At 37.9% G+C, this 20,605-nt stretch overlaps 1 protein-coding gene across 1 annotated transcript; it reads left to right on the top strand.

Moving 5' to 3' along the window:
- Positions 1-2,844: 2,844 nt before the first annotated feature.
- LOC146526175 (adhesion G-protein coupled receptor G1-like) lies at positions 2,845-18,923 on the top strand. The gene is made up of 14 exons (XM_085181104.1): positions 2,845-2,959; positions 3,152-3,237; positions 4,743-4,818; positions 5,005-5,146; positions 5,352-5,468; positions 9,793-9,918; positions 10,218-10,263; positions 10,379-10,473; positions 14,754-14,875; positions 15,195-15,463; positions 16,845-16,941; positions 17,250-17,379; positions 17,776-17,932; positions 18,383-18,923. Exons 2-14 carry the CDS (start codon positions 3,153-3,155, stop codon positions 18,505-18,507), a joined length of 1,587 nt encoding a protein of 528 aa, XP_085037230.1. The 5' UTR covers positions 2,845-2,959; position 3,152; the 3' UTR covers positions 18,508-18,923.
- The last annotated feature ends 1,682 nt before the right edge of the window (positions 18,924-20,605 follow it).

Here is a 20,605-nt window from a genome sequence, read left to right as displayed (position 1 = left end):
ACACAATAGCAGTACCTCTCGCTCGGTTTTTGCATTTGTGCTTGCTCGCAATGTATTGCTCGCGCTCTCAACATTTCTGCCCGTACATGTTCAACTCTTTCTGTACGCCGTTATAGTTGTGCCATAAAACCAGCCAATCACAGACTTGGATGCAAAAAAGTCTGATTGTCTGTTTTGGTCTCCAATAAGCTCGAAATGACGAAAAGCAATATCCCAGAAAGCATTTCGTCCAAAACTGAGCAGAGTTTGAAATATTACTCTTTCTGGGTCACAAAATAAACTTTTAAGATATTTTCATGCGAGAATGGTGCTGTGTAAACTTCAAATATCTGCTCGATTCATCAAGACATCACATATTTGCAAAAGTGCTCTAATGTTTTCAGAGATGCCTGTTACCCACCAGCTGACCGCATAGCTGGACTGGCCATTGGGTATACCATGCATTTGACCGGTGGGCCGATGGTGATTTTTCATTTTTATGTTTGTTTGTTTGTTTTTGTAACGGTTTATACAATGAAAGTTGGTGGATTAGCCAATTGGTCATGATCAATTGAGCTGGACCAATTACAATACATCTGCATTGAGGTGAAAAGGAAGCGATTTGTCCCGTACTTCAGCTAGAATGAAAAAAGGACACAAAGCTGGAGTTATTCTGTGTTTTTGCTGCACAGCTGCCTCTTCTCTCATTCTCTCCCCTCCCTCTCCTGTTGCTACTTTAATCATGAAACTGATCAATGATCAGCTGATCGGCTTTTCTGCTGAAAGTCCCGTCTCTCTTTGCGCCAGAAAGAGGAAACCAGTGGATGTTTAAGCTTGATCAGCTGTTGTTAGAATATATTTAAAATTACTTTCTAGTATCAGCTGATGTTTGCTGGAGCCACAGCTGTAAAAGCTGCTGGCCATGATATCGGTTTGGATATCTGGTGAGAGGGAAACATGAAGGTGATACCAATCATACATATATACCAACAAGACAGTGTACATAACTGTCACAATAGCGTTTGTTTTAGTTCAAAGGCTTTAAGGTTTTTTCTGTAATACCTGGTGGTGTAGTCGGCTGATTTTTTGTCCCAGTCCAGCCCTGGCTGATTGGGTGGTGAAGGCCCGGACTCCCGGCACATTGTTTTAAAACCCCCTTTCGTTTCTTTCGCTACTTGGGTTAAACACGATATATAAGTCACTTAGATAACTTCTAAATGGTAATGTTTTGTTTATACCTGGACCGTTTGATTTAATTCTGAAGTCTTGGAGAGCTGTAAGTCTGTTTTGAATTTCACCCGTCATATTATGAAAAGGTTTCCTCCTGAATTTAAATATTTTTTTATGTTTGATTTAATTCAGAGTCAGCTGTTTAAATAAGAACAGAACATTTTACATCAGGGGATATTACAGCACACTTCGGGTGTCATTGTCCCCCATTATCCATCATTACATTCGTTGCAGAGAAACAAGCACAGGGCTCTCATTGATTTAGCGTATGGTGAATTATATATTTTCATTTACTTTACATTTGTTTTGTGTTGTGTGTCTTATTTTGAAATAAATACTTTTGCGTTACCATATCGACCAAAGAGCATTAAGAGGCAGAGAGGAGGATGTTACTCTCAATGTTGTTGGCACATTTCAGAAGGACACTGCTAATAAAGTTACACAATTACACAGTGAATTTGCATTGATTATTATATTTACACAATACCACAGTTTTTGTTTTGGTCGTGTCATTTTATTTTGTTGTATTTATCCGTGAAATGTTAAGGCTGCTGTTAATGCAGCAATGAATTTTGTTCACTTAAATTTAGGTTTTCTTCGACCAAAATAAATTTCTCCTCAAAATGCAACACTTGCACAAACACAACCTCCAACCTCCAAGAATGGATATGTGAGTTTCAAACTCCATTGCAGTTTATTTCACATCTCAAACCTTTTGTAAACAGTTAAATACATAAAAGTATACTGCAATAAATTAAAGGTTGCAATAAAATAAACCACTAAACAAAGCATCTTTATGGTGTAATTATTTTATGTATTGTTTTTGGGTTTTTTTAAGAATATTTAACATTGCTATCAGTACTTTAAAAAAGTAACTCTGTGCAAAATGGGTTAAAAACCATAAACAATTCTGGGATACTGTTTGTCTGTGATTTGAACACAGGGAACAAATCAGGGCAGGATCAGCCTGATATTATTTGTATGCACTGTTTTTATAAAAAGCTAATATCGCCAAAATGTCATTATAAGAAGTGTTTGTGAACTAAAAATCAAGAATATGGGAGACCCGATGCAGGAAAAACAATTTCTGTCAGGGATACCTACCTACCTTGGCACCGGCGTTGTGCAGGTGAAGCCGAAGGCAAGATAAGTTTAATCATATTTTCTAGTCGTTGGCTGGTTTCTAAGCATATTTGGCAATGATTCGACTTCTGCTCTGTGTTTGTGTGGGAGCCCCCGTCAAAAACATGTCCATTATTATTTTAAATCCATAGCGCCCAGCTCAAAAGCATATCATTTACTTTATTGTGGAAGTCAAAGCTATGTAGTTTTCAGCTGTTTTGTTCCCCACACAGTTTCTATTGACCTACAACATTGAAAAAGAAAATTAAAAACTCAGATTCAGGATAAACTGACTTCGAAAACCATAACTTTGTGCTGAATATATGGACAGAGTATATGTGCATTTTCCTGTATTTAGTTTAACACTTTTAATGTCCACATATTTTTACTACAGACTTAGTGGCGCAGAAGAGTGTAAATTCAGATACTGTAGCCTTTTGTCAGTTGACACTGCCTCTTTCTTTTTGACAGTGTCATTTACATATTGTCATGCCAACCTCAAAATAAGCTGTAAATGCAAACATTACAGCTGAATATGCTTACTCATTTGGTTTTTTTTTGCTGTTGTGGCTTCCTGTATTCTTTTCAGATGAAATCATTTGTACAGCATCTCAGCAACAGACAAAAGGTAGGCTATGCTTTTTTTAATGATACACACATATACACACATGCACGAATAATGTTAATGTAAATAACTTAACCCATTTCATTATTATGTCTCATGAATTGTTTTAAAGACATATATAATTTGAATGTAAAGCAGAGAGGTTTTGTTTGCTTGTTTATTTTTTAATCTAAATAAATCTTCTTAACCCTACAGGATGAAGTGGTGGATCTTATTTTGTCTGGTGTTTTTTGTGTATCTTGACATTTTCTCTCAGAACTTTACAGAAATTTCTGTAAATGGTAAGTGAGATAATATACATTTTTAACTTTGTTTATATCACAGCAAAACATGTAATAGCCGCACTGGTCCACCTGTTTAAGAGGGTGATATTCTATTTCAAGTCAACATGAAAATAATCATGGCAAAAATAGACATTGCTAACATTGCTAACATGTCTCTTTTAGATGTATTTACATGTAACATGTAAATACATCTTAGCCATCCAGCGTAAATATGTCTGGTATAGAAGGAGCAAGGAATGAGCCTCATGCCTTTTTTGTTCACTAGTGACTTGATGCCTTTAAATATAGTATCTCCCCCTGCTAGTACTTAAGCAGGACTGTCTATTTCTTGCTTACGATAAACAAAGTAGGCCATCCACTCTATCAACCAGCGTGTTTATTACCCGTTTATATGGGGTTGGTTTTGAATATGAACAATGAAAGATTTCCCACAGGGTAGAAATTTTATGCTTGTTAAAAATGTTAACAGATCAAGGTGCTATAAATACTGTAAAGGCATCAAAATAGTCTACAGAACTCATACATTCCATAACGTTGCAAGACTCCCCACCCTCAACTATACTCAATGCATAGCAGACCCTCATCCTTGGAGCTGCTTTAGCAAAATCAGATATTTCTCACCTGTGATAATTTATCGAGAAATTTAACAGACTTTATATATACTGGTGGTGGTCAGAGGGCCCGGTGGCGCCTGTGTCCGGCAGCTTCGCCTCTGTCAGTGCGCCCCAGGGCAGCTGTGGCTACAATGTAGCTGCCATCGCCAGTGTGTGAATGCGTGTGTGAATGGGTGGATGACTGAATGTAGTGTAAAGCGCTTTGGGGTCCTTAAGGACTAGAAAAGCGCTATACAAATGCAGGCCATTTACCATTTATTGTTCATGTCTAAGTAAGACTGCCCTTCTTAAAGTAAGTGGGTTGCTGCAGCTCACTTGCATTAAAAGCTACAGATACTGAAAGAGCACATCTCCAGGGCTCAAATATACAGCCAGCGCAAAAGAGCTGCTTTGATCTTATGTGGACCAGTGAAAACCAGTGAAATTTAAAGTTATTTACTTTAGTGTAGCATTAATGGCTATGGGGGGCATCCTAATCAGTAGGAAAAGATGTAAAAATTATGAAAATATAATTAAATGTCTGAAATTTCTCTTCTACTTAACATTTTCCAAAGCTATCCAGTGGGCTTTATTGGAGTCTTTGCAAGATTGATTTTGCCAGCTCTAGCAGCTGGAGTTAGTGATGTGTCTGGTTCCGCTGACAGGTATCCCAGCACAGTGACTGTTGGGTGCAGACACTCAATCTGCAAGCCCAAGTATTGTTGGGAATGATACGAAACCCCAAGTTGTTCCATGGAGTATGAATGCATGTGAAATATTAAAAAGTGTAAAACAAAATGCTTGTAAGCAGCCCTTTGAGCTGAACTTTGGAATATTCTGGGGACTTGTGTGGTTCTTAACTTGTTAAAAGGGCTCTTAATATTTTTTTTATTTCATTTTACTCTACAGCGAGCCCTGATTCTGAGAAATGTGTGAATAATAAAGTCAACCTTTCAGGAACTGGAGGCTATGCAAACACTATCAAGTAAATATTTTCAGTCTTTTCACAGAAAAGATTCCTTTTGTTATTAATTCTTAAGTAATTTGAAAAAAGCTGCATAGAAATGTGATTCAATTCTGATTTAAAGCTAAGTTACTCTATGTTATGGAATTAATGAAAGAGTATAAATCAAAATGGCACATGATCATTTTTTTTGTCTTTTTCCACAAGGGACTTGGAGAACATAGAAAATACTCTTGAGAACATAAATGTAAATGCGACTATATCAATATCATTTGGAAATATTGTGGCTCTCCTGCTTATACCGACTGCTCCCCTCAAAAGCGTTACACTTTATGCCAGTGACAAACAAGTAAGAAAAAGTCAAAATCTCATTTGCTTTTATACTTACTTCCAGATTTCCAATAATATCAACATCACCACTGTGGTCTATGCAGAAATATCTCAGCAACATCTAAATAAAATAGCTCTAAATTATGTACAGCTATGCCTTAGCGTTCAGCTTTTCACCACAAACAGACATAAAGCTTCTCTTTCTGTTTGTTACAATATAATAGGCAGACTTGAAGGATGTCCCCAATGCGAGAGTCAGTGTTGAACTCCCGGAAGAACTGAACCTTGGACCAGAGAACATGATTGTGTTCTCCAACCTTAAGCTCCCTGAAACAAACAAGGTCAGAAACTACACTACTAGGTTCTCGAATGAGAGGTGAAACACATACACATACACACACACACACACACACACACACACACACACACATATATATATATATATATATATATATATATATATATATCGCCTTTTGAGTGAGGCGATGCTGAATGATAGGCTATAGGCTAAAAGCTAACTACAACAACAATACGTCGCTCAAGTGGAACAGCGAAGCGCAATTACGAAAGCCAAGGGGTTGTCACATGATTTGGAAGGCATTGTGGGCACTGTAGGCTCAGTCAATCAGAGCCAGTGGATTTCGTTACAAGGGCATTTTGCCGTAACACGGGCAGAAATATTGCTGTTCAGTGCCTTCGTAAATTGAATTTTTTGTTAAATGCGGTATTCGTAAATCGGGGTTCCACTGTATTTTTTTTTTAATGAATAATTGGTTAATTATCTTCTTAATAATTTTACCTCCTCACGACTCTGGATAGTGTAGCTCCTGTGAAAACTAAGGCCTCAAATCAGAAGTACCTGACTCCGTGGTATAATTCTCAAACGCGTTGCCTAAAGCAGCTAACTTGTAAGCTGGAGAGGAAATGGTGTGTCACAAATTTAGAGGATCATCATGTAGCCTGGAGAAATAGTTTGTTGTAAGAAAGCCCTCCGCAAAGCCAGAACAGCTTACTATTCGTCACTGATTGAAGAAAATAAGAACAACCCCAGGTTTCTCTTCAGCACTGTAGCCAGGCTGACAAAAAGTCAGAGCTCTTTTGAGCCAACCATCCCTTTAACGTTAACTAGTAATGACTTCATGAACTTCTTCACAAATAAAATTTGTGAAAAAATTACCAATAATCATCCCACAGATGTAATATTATCTACAGCTACTCTTAGTACCATTTATGTTAAGTTAGACTCTTTTTCTCCAATTGATCTTTCTGAGTTAACTTCAATAATTACTTCCTCCAAACCATCAACGTGTCTTTTAGACCCCATTCCTACAAAACTGCTCAAAGAAGTCCTGCCATTAATTAATGCTTCAATCTTAAATATGATCAACCTATCTCTAATAATCGGCTATGTACCACAGGCCTTCAAGGTGACTGCAGTTAAACCTTTACTTTAAAAAAACATCCCTAGCTGTCTTAGATAATTATAGGCCAATCTCCAACCTTCCTTTCATATCAAAAATCCTTGAAAGAGTAGTTGTCAAACAGCTAACAGATCATCTGCAGAGGAATGGTTTATTTGAAGAGTTTCAGTCAGGTTTCAGAGTTCATCACAGCACAGAAACAGCTTTAGTGAAGGTTACAAATGATCTTCTTATGGCCTCTGACAGTGGACTCATCTCTGTGCTTGTCCTTCTAGACCTCAGTGCAGCGTTCGATACTGTCGACCATAATATCCTATTAGAGCGATTAGAACATGCTGTAGGTATTACAGGTACTGCACTGCAGTGGTTTGTATCATATCTATCTAATAGACTCCAGTTTGTGCGTGTAAATGGAGAGTCCTCTTCACACACTGAGGTTAATTATGGAGTTCCACAGGGTTCAGTGCTAGGACCAATTCTGTTTACATTATACATGCTTCCCTTAGGCAGCATCATTAGAAGACATAGCATACATTTTCACTGCTATGCAGATGACACCCAGCTCTATCTGTCCATGAAGCCAGATAACACACACCAATTAGTTAAACTGCAGGAACGTCTTAAAGACATAAAGACTTGGATGGCCACTAACTTTCTGCTTCTTAACTCAGATAAAACTGAGGTTATTGCACTCGGCCCAGAAAATCTTAGAAATATGGTATCTAACCAGATTCTTAGTCTGGATGGCATTACCTTGGCCTCCAGTAACACTGTGAGGAACCTTGGAGTCATTTTTCTACCACAACATGTCCTTCAACACTAGGGATGGGTATTGATAAGATTTTCACGATTCCGATTCCATTTTCGATTCTGTTTAACGATTCGATTCTTTATCGATTCTCTTATCGATTTTTTTTTTTAAAAAGGAGAACACTAAGGTCAGTTAGCCTAGATCTTTGTTTTATATCTTCTCTTTGAACAAAATAGAAATTTAGGAGTAACATGGCCTTACAAACCCAACAGTGAGATCTTAACAGATCCAACCTACGGCTCTTCAATGGGGTGTCACAGGGTCCCCAGGAAAAAAAATTGTGAATGTAAAATAATAAAATAAATATTCTTCTGTAGCAATTACACAAGAATATCCAATAATGTCCCTGCCTACAATTAAACACATTCACTTACCGAAAATTGGGGCATCTGCTGTGGCAAATGGGTGCAAGCCTTTTACCACAAACTTAGTCACTGCTCGGTGACATTCGTCTATCCTGGCCTGAAAGGAGACGCTACCGGTAGACTGTAGCAAGAACTGCCAGCATCTGAGCCAGACTCTGTCTGTCTCTCTCATCATGGTCACCTAAATGCACAGTAATGGCAGGTTTTGTAATAAGGCAGATCGCGCTAACATAATATGCACTGTTAGTTGATTATTTACCTGCCGCATTAACGGGAGAGGACGTGCAAACGTTACCGCTGCTGCTGGGTTGAGATTCACGAGTCCGGAGCGGAATTAAAAACACGACATTCATTTAAGGTTATCGCGTGTTTTGTGAGCAAATGCTTTTGCATATTCGTAGTGTTTCCTCCCTTAAATGAAAAATCTACTTCGCAAGTATTACAAGTTGCCCTGTTGTCATCCGTTCTCGTAAAGTATAACCAAACTTTTTAGCGTTTGAGCCGCCATGTTTCCTGCCAGGTAAATGACGCTCCGCAACGTGGTGACGTCATTCGGGGCGACTGGAATCGATAAGGGAATCGTTTGCAAAAATGGCAAACGATTCCAAGGAATTGAAACAGTGGGAACCGGTTCTCAACAAGAACCGGTTTTCGATACCCATCCCTATTCAACACACATATTAAACAAATATGTAAGACTGCTTTCTTCCATTTGCGAAACATCTCTAAAATTAGAAATATCCTGTCTCAGAGTGATGCTGAAAAACTAGTTCATGCATTTATTACTTCCAGGCTGGACTACTGCAATTCATTTTTATCAGGATGCTCAACAAACTCACTGAAAAGCCTTCAGTTAATCCAAAATGCTGCAGCAAGAGTCCTGACAGGGACTAGAAAGAGAGAGCATATTTCTCCTGTTTTGGCTTCCCTTCATTGGCTTCCTGTTAAATCCAGAATTAAATTCAAAATCCTGCTCCTCACATACAAGGTCTTAAATAATCAGGCCCCATCTTATCTTAATGACCTTGTAGTACCATATCACCCTATTAGAGCACTTTGCTCTCACTCTGCAGGCCTACTTGTTGTTCCTAGAGTATTTAAAAGTAGAATGGGAGGGAGAGCCTTCAGTTTTCAGGCCCCTCTTCTGTGGAACCAGCTTCCAGTTTGGATTCAGGAGACAGACACTATCTCTACTTTTAAGATTAGGCTTCAAACTTTCCTTTTTGGTAAAGCATATAGTTAGGGCTGGACCAGGTGACCCTGAATCCTCCCTTAGTTATGCTGCAATAGACGTAGGCTGCCGGGGGATTCCCATGATGCATTGAGTTTTTCCTTTCCAGTCACCTTTCTCACTCATGTGTTAATAGACCTCGCTGTGTTGAATCATATCTGTTATTAATCTCTGGCTCTCTTCCACAGAATGTCTTTATCCTTTTTTCCTTCTCTCACCCCAACCGGTCAGAGCAGATGGCCCCGCCCCTCCCTGAGCCTGGTTCTGCCGGAGGTTTCTTCCTGTTAAAAGGGAGTTTTTCCTTCCCACTGTCACCAAAGTGCTTGCTCATAGGGGGTCATATGATTGTTGGGTTTTTCTCTGTATCTATTATCGTACGGTCTACTCTACAATATAAAGCGCCTTGAGGTGAATGTTGTTGTGATTTGGCGCTATATGAATAAAATTGAATTTAATTGAGTTAAAAAGCTAAAAGTGCACGGATTGATTCTTAAAAAAATAAGATAAAATGTTCAGAACAGTAAAAGTTGGTCACCATGTTCATATATTATGCAGACCAAAATGTTTTAGAAAGAGGAAGGGGTACTCAACCACAGTGTTCTGTGAGTAGTTTGCCATTTGCAAAATGTAAATCAAAAATGTAAATAATACAGATTTAGAGATAACCAGGTAGGTACATCAGGAAATAATGTTTTTACTAAGATGTAAATGACTTTCACTACACATTAAGTGTCTCACTGGGTTGCTTTTTTCCCTTTCAGTCAGGATAGTGAGAAATATTACATAAATTGTATTGGAGAAACAGTCAAACCAACTGACCAAAGTTTTGCATTGTAGAGTGATCCTGGACCCTTATTTGAAGTTTATGATAGAAGAATGATAATCCTGAGTGTGAAGGGCAAGAACATATCGGGACTTAAGCAACCTATCAACATCACCATGAAATTTAACAAGGATATAAATGTAATTACAATTTAATTGTTTATTCCACTGTTTTTCTCAATAGTTGTATATCATTATTATTTAACACAACACAAAATAACTGTGTATTTTGATGTATACAAGATTACTGTAAAAATGTAGTATATATATATATATATATAGAGAGAGAGAGAGAGAGTAATAATATTTAATATAGTTAATATTTAGTTGCATGTAAAAGTAGAAGTGTATATATATATAGATAATATATAGATGTATAATATTAACCAGATATAAACATACATTTTGTTTGTTTCTTTCTTTATTTCTTTTTGTCTTAGCAAACCCAGAGACCCTCCTGTCATTTCTTAAATTTTTCAACAAACAGTGAGTAACCAAGCATGACATTTCTGTGGCTTCACTCACCATTATAGATTTCTGAATGAGCTGATGTAATTGAAATGTGGCAGCATCTCATTCATCTCTTTGACTTTGACTTCAGATTTTAGTACAGATGGATGCGACACCATTTGGACTCGTGGTCAGAATGATGTCACATGTTCCTGTAACCATTTCACATACTTCGGTGTGCTCATGGTAGGATTGTTTGTTTCTTTGTGTTTCAGTATACAAAATGTCATGCCATATCTTGAGAACTAAGGAACCTTTCGTCAACAAAATACAGTCATAAAATTGCACAAAGAAGTTAATCCATCTCTTCATTTGCCATCTGCATCTTGGGTTTCTATAAAATTTTCCATCCAATTTGCTCTAAAGGTGGAAGATCCATTTCTGGATGTAGTATGTGTAGTGTCATGTTTGAGATCTATTGCTAAATTCAGCCCTGTGTTCTTTATAAACAGTGTTGGGACTAACGCGTTATTAAGTAAAGCGTTACAGTAACTACATTATTATTGTTGTAACGAGCACAGTAACTAGTTATTATGCCAAAATCAGGAACATGTTAATCGTTACTGGGATTTAGATAGGGTCGTTATTTGTTACTACGTGTGGCGGCTATCGCGGAGCTTCCACAGATTCAGTAATATTAGCAAGTGGTGGAGGCCAGCAGGTGGATGAGGGAAAGGGGACGCAGGAGGAAGAGAGAGCCGAGGCGGCCGCCGGTCTGAGTGTCAGGTGAGCTGAACTTCAGGTAAGAAGTTATGACCTGCAGTCTATCTGGGTCAGATATAAACCAAGTTTAAGGCAAGTTTATTTTCGTTATGCTGACTCTTTCGTCCTCAGTACTAGGACGATGAAATTCTATACAGCTGGGCGACATGCTATGATGTTACTGAGCTGAAAAGGAGCACAGTTTGTCCTGGACTTCATGAAAAAGACACAAAGCTGAATTTATTCTGTCTTTGCTGCACAGCTGCCTCTTCTTCTCTCATTCTCTATCCCTCCCTCTCCTGTTTCTACTTCAATCATGAAACTGATCAATGATCAGCTGATTGGCTTTTCTCTCGTGTTTGTTTATCGCCCACTTTGCGCCCGAAAGAAGAAACCAGCGGATGTCGCGTTAAACAACAGCAGCACGTTTAAGCTTGATCAGCTCTTGTTAGAATTTATTTAATATTAATTTCTAGTATCAGCTGATGTTTGCTGGAGCCACAGCTGTAAAAGCTGCTGGTCATGATGTCGGTTTGGATATGTGGTGAGAGGGAAACATGAAGATGAAACCAGGAGATGTCCTTACTGAATCATCAGAGCTGAACAGGTGATGGAGAAACAGGTTTACATTTTAGGAGAGATGAATGAGTTGAAGGGAAGTTATGAACTGTTTCTGAGAGACAAATAACACCAGGATCCTTTGTAGCTGACAGCTGGTAACTGTGCAGGGGCGGGTCTAGCAGAGTTTTGCCAGGGGGGCCAGGTAGGGCATTAACAGGGAAAGGGGGGCACAAAGAAATACTTTTCTTTCTTATTCTCATTTAAAATGTCTCGCTTTTAAAAAATAATTATCTGAATCTTACAACAAATGACTGATAGATTGATACATATATACCATGAAAACAGTGTACATCACTGTCACAACAGTGTTTGCTTTCATTCAAAGGCTTTATGATTTTTCCTATAATGGTCAAAACGCCGATTTTTTGTCCCATCAAATTTTTTTTTTTTTTTTTTTTTTTTGCTGGGAGTTTTAGAGCCCTATTAGTTAGGTTGCTTATTCTTTAAAATACCATAATAGGGAGGATGGAATAGGTTTAAGTTATTAGATTGATCAGTGTTGCTGAACTATGAAATATTTTGGGTGCAGTGCATTTTTTGCATACAGGTATAACAGAATAGCTTTAGTGTATTTTTTTAACTTGAGTATGAACTTATACAAAATGCAGCAAGATATTAAAAAAATGTTTTTTATTGATTAAAAAACACACTATATCGGATTCATATCCGTATCGGCAGATATCGAAATTTATGATATTGGTATCGGTATCGAACATGAAAAAGTGGTATCAATTCAATTCAATTCAATTCAATTTTATTTATATAGCGCCAAATCACAACAAATGTCGCCTCAAGGCGCTTCATAGATACAGAGAAAAGCCCAACAATCATATGACCCCCTATGAGCAAGCACTTTGGCGACAGTGGGAAGGAAAAACTCCCTTTTAACAGGAAGAAACCTCCGGCAGAACCAGGCTCAGGGAGGGGCGGCCATCTGCTGCGACCGGTTGGGGTGAGAGAAGGAAGACAGGATAAAGACATGCTGTGGAAGAGAGACAGAGATTAATAACAGATACGATTCAATACAGAGAGGTCTGTTAATACATAGTGAGTGAGAAAGGTGACTGGAAAGGAAAAACTCAATGCATCATGGGAATCCCCCGGCAGCCTACATCTATTGCAGCATAACTAAGGGAGGATTCAGGGTCACCTGGTCCAGCCCTAACTATATGCTTTAGCAAAAAGGAAGGTTTTAAGCCTAATCTTAAAAGTAGAGATAGTGTCTGTCTCCTGAATCCAAACTGGAAGCTGGTTCCACAGAAGAGGGGCCTGAAAACTGAAGGCTCTCCCTCCCATTCTACTTTTAAATACTCTAGGAACAACAAGTAGGCCTGCAGAGCGAGAGCGAAGTGCTCTAATAGGGTGATATGGTACTACAAGGTCATTAAGATAAGATGGGGCCTGATTATTTAAGACCTTGTATGTGAGGAGCAGGATTTTGAATTCAATTCTGGATTTAACAGGAAGCCAATGAAGGGAAGCCAAAACAGGAGAAATATGCTCTCTCTTTCTAGTCCCTGTCAGTACTCTTGCTGCAGCATTTTGGATTAGCTGAAGGCTTTTCAGTGAGTTTTTTGGACATCCTGATAATAATGAATTGCAGTAGTCCAGCCTGGAAGTAATAAATGCATGAACTAGTTTTTCAGCGTCACTCTGAGACAGGATATTTCTAATTTTAGAGATGTTGCGCAAATGGAAGAACGCAGTCTTACATATTTGTTTAATATGTGCGTTGAAGGACATATCCTGGTCAAAAATGACTCCAAGGTTCCTCACAGTGTTACTGGAGGCCAAGGTAATGCCATCCAGAGTAAGAATCTGGTTAGATACCATATTTCTAAGCTTTTCAGCGCCGAGTACAATGACCTCAGTTTTATCTGAGTTAAGAAGCAGAAAGTTAGTGGCCATCCAAGTCTTTATGTCTTTAAGACATTCCTGCAGTTTAACTAATTGGTGTGTGTTATCTGGCTTCATGGACAGATAGAGCTGGGTGTCATCTGCATAGCAGTGAAAATGTATGCTATGTCTTCTAATGATGCTGCCTAAGGGAAGCATGTATAATGTAAACAGAATTGGTCCTAGCACCGAACCCTGTGGAACTCCATAATTAACCTCAGTGTGTGAAGAGGACTCTCCATTTACATGCACAAATTGGAGTCTATTAGATAGATATTATACAAACCACTGCAGTGCAATACCTGTAATACCTACAGCATGTTCTAATCGCTCTAATAGAATATTATGGTCAACAGTATCGAATGCTGCACTAAGGTCAAGAAGGACAAGCACAGAGATGAGTCCACTGTCAGAGGCCATAAGAAGATCATTTGTAACCTTCAATAAAGCTGTTTCTGTGCTGTGATGAACTCTGAAACCTGACTGAAACTCTTCAAATAAACCATTCCTCTGCAGATGATCTGTTAGCTGTTTGACAACTACTCTTTCAAGGATTTTTGATATGAAAGGAAGGTTGGAGATTGGCCTATAATTAGCTAAGACTGCTGGGTCTAGAGATGGCTTTTTGAGTAAAGGTTTAACTGCAGTATGTATCGTGCCATCTCTAATAGAAATACACCATTATACAGTACACAAATCCTCTCTTGTTAAGCAAAAGACTGTAATTAACGTCCACAGCATACTTCTACCACTAGATGGCAGAAATGGCACAAAAAAACAAAGACAGAAAAAACAGAGTAATTGTAAAGTTCCATGCAAAGTATTTACCCCCAAAAGTTTCATTTTAAAGAATTAAAAGTTAAATTATTTATAGTATACTTACTGTGAGGTTATTATTACTGATACATTAACGTAAAATTAACAGTGTTGTGTTAAAACTAGCAGAGGTGAAACCGATTTAATGTGCCAGTACGTATTCAATTTTAAATGCCTATTGTTACAACAGCACCTATTAACTACATTAAAAAATACTAATGTATAACAAATAGAAACAGCACAAGTTAGAGATAGTAAAGGTAAACATCTGGTGAATTAAAAACTGTTAAATGTCATTTTAAAAAAATGGACCATGAAGTTGAGGATTTGTATATCTTGTATATACAGGATAAGTAAAACTTATAAAACTTATAAAATATCCGTCCTGCTAATAATGTGACAAGATAACATGAATATGTATTTCTCTACAGGTTCCTGCTTCGTCTGTTCTTTCAAAAAAAGACATGGAAATACTAAAATACATTACGATGATTGGCTGTAGCTTTTCTCTTGTTGCCCTGGTCATCACCGTTTTACTTTTCATCACAAACAGGTAATTTATTCTTCTCTGGTTGTATTTTCCAGACTCTAATTATTTTTTCCCTTTTCGGGATCTGAAATGAGTAAATTCCACCTTGTATTTATTATTATTTACTATATATTTACTTCTATTTTCTGGCACATCTGTGCACCAATGTGTTTCTTTTTTTTGCTCCTTCCCATTTTTTTTCCTTTTTTGTCAATTTTTTCCCCACCATCTGTGTTTTGCAAAGGTCATCGTTTTTCATTCTTTTGTAAAATTTTAATTTAAAGATAAAGATATGACCGATAGAAAGTTATTTACAACAAATCCCTTCTTCTCTGTCCAACAGGACACTCAGAGAAGATCTTTCTATGAACATCCACATCAATCTCGTCATCGCCTTGATCCTCCTCAACCTGCACTTCCTGCCCAGTCAGGCAGTGGCAGCACACCCCTCCACTTGGCTCTGTTTCTACACGGCTCTTGCCCTTCACTACTCCCTGTTGGCCACTTTCACCTGGATGGCCTTGGAGGGGTTCCACCTCTACCTTCTCTTAGTCAAAATCTTCGACATTACAGTCAGCAGATACATTCTCAAACTCAGTGTGGTGGGATGGGGTAAGTGGAATCCTTCAAACAGGAAGCGGTGGTTATTAGCAGTGTTGGGCAAGTTACTTTGAAAAAGTAATTAATTACAGTTACTAGTTACTTCTTCAAAAATGTAACTGACTCAGTTACTGAGTTACAAGATCCTAAAAGTAATTAATTACATGAAAAGTAACTATTAAGTCACTTTAAAAAAATGTTTAACCCTCTGGGGTATAATTGGCCATTTTTAACCACTTTTGATTTTACCTCCACATTTGACCTTTAAAAACTATTTACTTTACTTTGTCTGGTATCATTCTTTTCAGCACAACCTCACGTCTGAATGTACAGTTATGTTTTCATTTTGACATACTGTATTAACACAATTGATCTAAAATCAGACAAAAAAAACATAAAATCAGAGTAGAAAGTTATATTTTTTTACTGCAGCAACCACAAACATGTTTAATGAATCATATTTCAGAACTTTAAATGCAAATATAAATGATCAATTTTAAAATCCTATGCACAAGTTTTGCCAACAACAAAGTTATTTGCAGCCATTTACCTTTTACCTTCTTTTTTTTAAAAAAAAAAACCTTTTCAAACTGTTGACATAACAATCAGCTGTTCTGCATTAAATAAGATTCCATACAAATTATTTGTGCCACTCCAAAAAATCATTTCTGTCCACTATCAAGGAGAACATCACAGCCTGATACCTGCAGGTCTCACAGCAGCAGGTGTATTACTCCTGTTTCTACCTGGCGACACATTAACTACACACTCCAAACACGCTAAACGTCACAAATCTCTCACATCTCAAAACTCGCTCTCTCTCTTTTTCTGCTGTTTCTCTCTCACTCTTTCTCGTGGTCACTCCTAAAACTTCCCCTCTTCCTAAACAACCAAGTGTCATGTTGCCATATCATTTTTGATTGGTCGACATGGTGCATTTTTCCACAAACACGAACGGGCTGTTTTCTGTTTTATTTTTTGGTCATAAGCAGAGAGAACTTGCTAGCACTGTCCTTAGACAGTAAACGTGACGAAACTATTGAGGAAAAAACGCCGCGTATATATTGATTATCATGACTCTGGTTTTACGTGGCCTATCAACACACCTGGTATATATCACCTTGTTGCTTTGTCATCTTGAAGTGGTTATATGATTGGCTTACCACGATTACTTTATTCCTCCTTAGTCAAACAGCAGCACTCATGCGAAAGTTTGCCCCCTTAGCTCCAGGTGTTGTGCCAAAAAGTGATTGTGATTGCCATCCGCCGGAGCGCGCACAGCTGCTGAAAGCTGTAGCGCCGTTAGTAACGCCGTTACTTGTGATGCCATTATTCGCATCACTGGTTATTAGTCAGCAAACTTCAGAGTGACTAATCGATTCTTGTGTTTCAGGTGTTCCTGCAGTGATTGTGTCAGTGCTGGTGATCATAAACAGACGCTTTTATGGCCATGTCCCTCTAGACAGGTCAAACCATGATGACACTAAAATGTAAGGAAAACCTTTTAAAGGATGAAAAATTAGGAATTATAATTAATGTTGACTTATTAACTGTTTTGGATGTGTATTAGAGATTCAATATATATTTCAATGTTTTAAATTGTCTCGTACAGCACTTTGGTCAACGCTCCTGTTGTAATTAAATGTGCTAATGTGCTATATAAATAAATAAACTATAACTATAAATTAACAAGTGGAAAAAAATATTAAGCAATGCTGAGGCACTGAGTCATCTTTATACACTCAACAAAAATATAAACGAGTAAGATGAAATCACTGTCTGTTTCCTTTCTTTGTAGATGCTATATATCTAATGAAATAGTGAAGGCGGTCACTACTACTGGACTGTTCGCCATGGTGTTCCTCTTTAACATGACCATGTTTATGGTGACAGTCAAGCGTGTTTTGAATGTTGGGTATAACAAAGAGGTATGAGTTATTCTTGCAATCTTTTTTAAATGAACATTAACCATTGATATTTCCAATAATTTCCAAATCCTTCCACAACATTGTATCCCTTGATAAGCCAGAACCAATAATTAACAATGAGATAGTTCTCATTTTATTTTCATTCATTTTTAAAGGACTCTTTTTACAGGAAATAAACACTGATGGATTGTTCACATCAATCTCGATTAATACATTCGTTTACATTCGATTAATATTTAAAGTCAGTACTTTATACACACTGTCTATAAAAAACAAGTGACATACTGGTTAGACACTGAAGAACAGCTTTTGTTCATACACAACTCAAGGCCTCTGTTAGCTTCAGATTGTCAATAACCTGCTGTGTCTTATGTCATTGTGTATTTGACAAATTAGTTTGGGCAGCTTCACCATAAACAGGTCAGGAAAGCAATTTGCGCCCTGCTGGGTGTCAGCGTTCTGCTCGGGATTACCTGGGGCCTGGTTTTCTTCTCATTCGGTTACCTGACCACTGTTGCCCTCTACCTCTTCTGTGTTCTGAACTCCCTGCAGGGTCAGTATAGTTTGCTCCTATTCATTTATCTCACTTCTTTAACGACTTCGGTCACTGTGAGTGCTGAAGCTGGCATTTTTAACATGCATATGCAGCGCCAGGGTAACAATGCATTAAACAACAGCCATTTGGCTGCTGTTTATGCTATATATGGTATTTTTTACAAAATCATATGTTGGGGTCTTATTTTAGGTTTATGAAACCTGTTTATGCTCATAAACAGTTAATATAGGCCAGTTTGGGAATGTTACAGTGTTGGGATTGAATGAGTGATGCATAATATTAATATACATCCTTATACTTGGAGCAGACTTTTGACATTACTGTTATATACTCTGTATGAAACAGGAATGTCTGAAAGAGTTGAATATCAGTTTCGTTTGCATGATTTGTACTTCTTGTACACAGCCTAAACCTATTTCACCGTTTCTCCCCCTGTATGCTGTGCAGGGTTCTTCATCTTCCTGTGGTTTGTGAAGTCACTGAGAAAGGGTAAAAGCTCCGCCCCTAAGATAAGCAGTGAAGCAACTTCCCCCAACAAAAAGCTTGACAAAAACGAACAGCTCAAGAACTGAGTTGTTGGAATTTTTGTCTGATATTATTATTTCTGCTTTAGGTTGTTTACAGCGACCGATTTTTAAATGATTTAAATGAATGTGATATTTGTGAAATTTTTAAAGGCACTATTTAAATGTTATGTTTGATGCTTTGTGATTATAACAGACTATACATCCAGTGTAAAATAGGGCACTTCTGGGAGTGAAAGTTATAAATGCTGATATGATGCATCTTCATTCATTTTGTGTGTGAACCAACTGCCATTGGTTTCAGTAGCCTGAGTAATTTTGATATTGTCATGCAGATTACACCATCACTGTTGTGTTTTGCTGTATACTTATATCCTATTTCATGTGATATTTGAAATATCTTTCCTATATCTTCTTATCACATATATAAGATAAAATATATGAAACCTTTCAATAAAATCATGTATATTTGAACCTCTATTTGCACACATTGTGAGTTGCATACATTCACATTTCACTAAAATCTGTGTTTATGAATGCAGTCATATTGCTGCCTGATGATTTGAACTATTGAACATTTATTCCAACTGCAGCTATAAAGACAGAACCTTCTTTAACAGGCTGAAATTTAAATATGACAGTTATGTAAGTGGCTAAAGTAAATAGCTTTTATCAAAAGATAGTCCAAGTTTAAACTATACTCTTTCTGTACACATTGGTGTTTCTGCCTCAGGTCATTGGTGTAGTTGATGATAGGGAGTTGGTTTAACCACATTCAGGTCTCTAAAAGCATCACTTACTCTAAAATTGTCCGGACATTAAACTCAGCCTACGGTAACCAGATGCCAAGAAATAAAGCTCCTACAATAATACAGTAAACAGAGAAAAGCCCAACAATCATATGACACCCTATGAGCATAATAACTAATGATTAAATGCAGAGACGTGTATAAACACGTAGTGAATGAAAAGGGTGGCTGAAGAAAAAGCACTCACTGATGTGCTGTTTGAGTGAGTCAAGATATTTAACAGTAACAGCTTTGAAAGTTATAACACATGGTGACACAATGTATATGTCAAGCTTTTATAAACACTGGAATAAGTGTCTATATGACTACCGCCCAGTAGCCCTCACCCCCATCATCACAAAGTGCTGCTAGTCCTAGCACACTTCAAATCCTGTCTCCACCCCCACCCTGGACCCCCACCAATTTGCATACCGTCAGAACAGGAGCACAGAGGATGCAGTCTCCATCGCACTGCACTCTGTCCTATCACACCTGGACAACAACAACACCTACACCAGAATGCTGTTTCTAGACTTCAGCATTCAATACAATCCTCCCCTCACAACTCATCAGGAAACTGACAGACCTGGGCATCAGTTCCCTCATGTGCAAATGGTTACTGGACTTCCTGACCAACTGCCCCCAACATGTCCGGCTGGATAACCACTGCTCATGTACAATCACAATGAACACCGGTGTACCACAAGGCTGTGTGATGAGCGCTTTCCTCTACTCCCTCTTCACCCACGACTGCAGACCTACCAGTGGTTTTAACATCATCATTAAGTTTGCAGATGACACCAGAAACGATGTCCTCAGCTATTCCACAGAAGCAAAAAATGTGGTTAGTCAGGACCTGATGGGTTAGTTTCTTGATCACTAATATGCAAATTGCGATGGCCACTGATCAGTATCCACTGAGCACTGAGCACTGAGCACTTCAAACAGGAAGTTGTCTTCACCAGTCTGCAAACCTTTGTCTGACTGATCAGTTTGTATGTTTCAGGTGTTCCTGCAGTCATTGTGTCATTGGTGGTGATCATAGACAGAGAGTTTTATGGCTGCATCTCTATCTCCCCTGAAACTGAAGTGTAAGAAACAAATTTGCATGCATGTAAAATCCAACCTTACTTCACATTTATTAGGTGATTTGCATGTGCATCAAAATTTCTATGTATTTGCATGTCAGGGAGGAAAATGTGTCTAATTTGTTTAAAATACACTGCATGTCCTACATTTCTGTTACAGAATGCCTTTCTGGCTTTTCGGTGTGAGACATTAAATCATCATCTGTTTCTTTTCTCTTTAGATGCTTTATAACCAATCAAATGGTGAAAATGGTGACTACAACGGGACTG

This window comes from Neolamprologus multifasciatus, chromosome 1 (genome assembly GCF_963576455.1).
Source record: "Neolamprologus multifasciatus chromosome 1, fNeoMul1.2, whole genome shotgun sequence".
Classification (NCBI taxonomy): domain Eukaryota; kingdom Metazoa; phylum Chordata; class Actinopteri; order Cichliformes; family Cichlidae; genus Neolamprologus; species Neolamprologus multifasciatus.
This window is presented reverse-complemented; position numbering and strand designations above follow the sequence as displayed.

What these genes read in the sequence shown, in the direction of transcription:
- LOC146526175 (XM_085181104.1), top strand. Translation starts at nt 3,153, where the DNA reads ATGAAGTGGTGGATCTTATTTTGTCTGGTGTTTTTTGTGTATCTTGAC. An exon ending in CTTAAATTTTTCAACAAACA is followed by an intron (nt 10,264 to 10,378) that starts GTGAGTAACCAA and finishes CTTTGACTTCAG; the next exon opens with ATTTTAGTACAGATGGATGC. An exon ending in AACCATGATGACACTAAAAT is followed by an intron (nt 16,942 to 17,249) that starts GTAAGGAAAACC and finishes CTTTCTTTGTAG; the next exon opens with ATGCTATATATCTAATGAAA.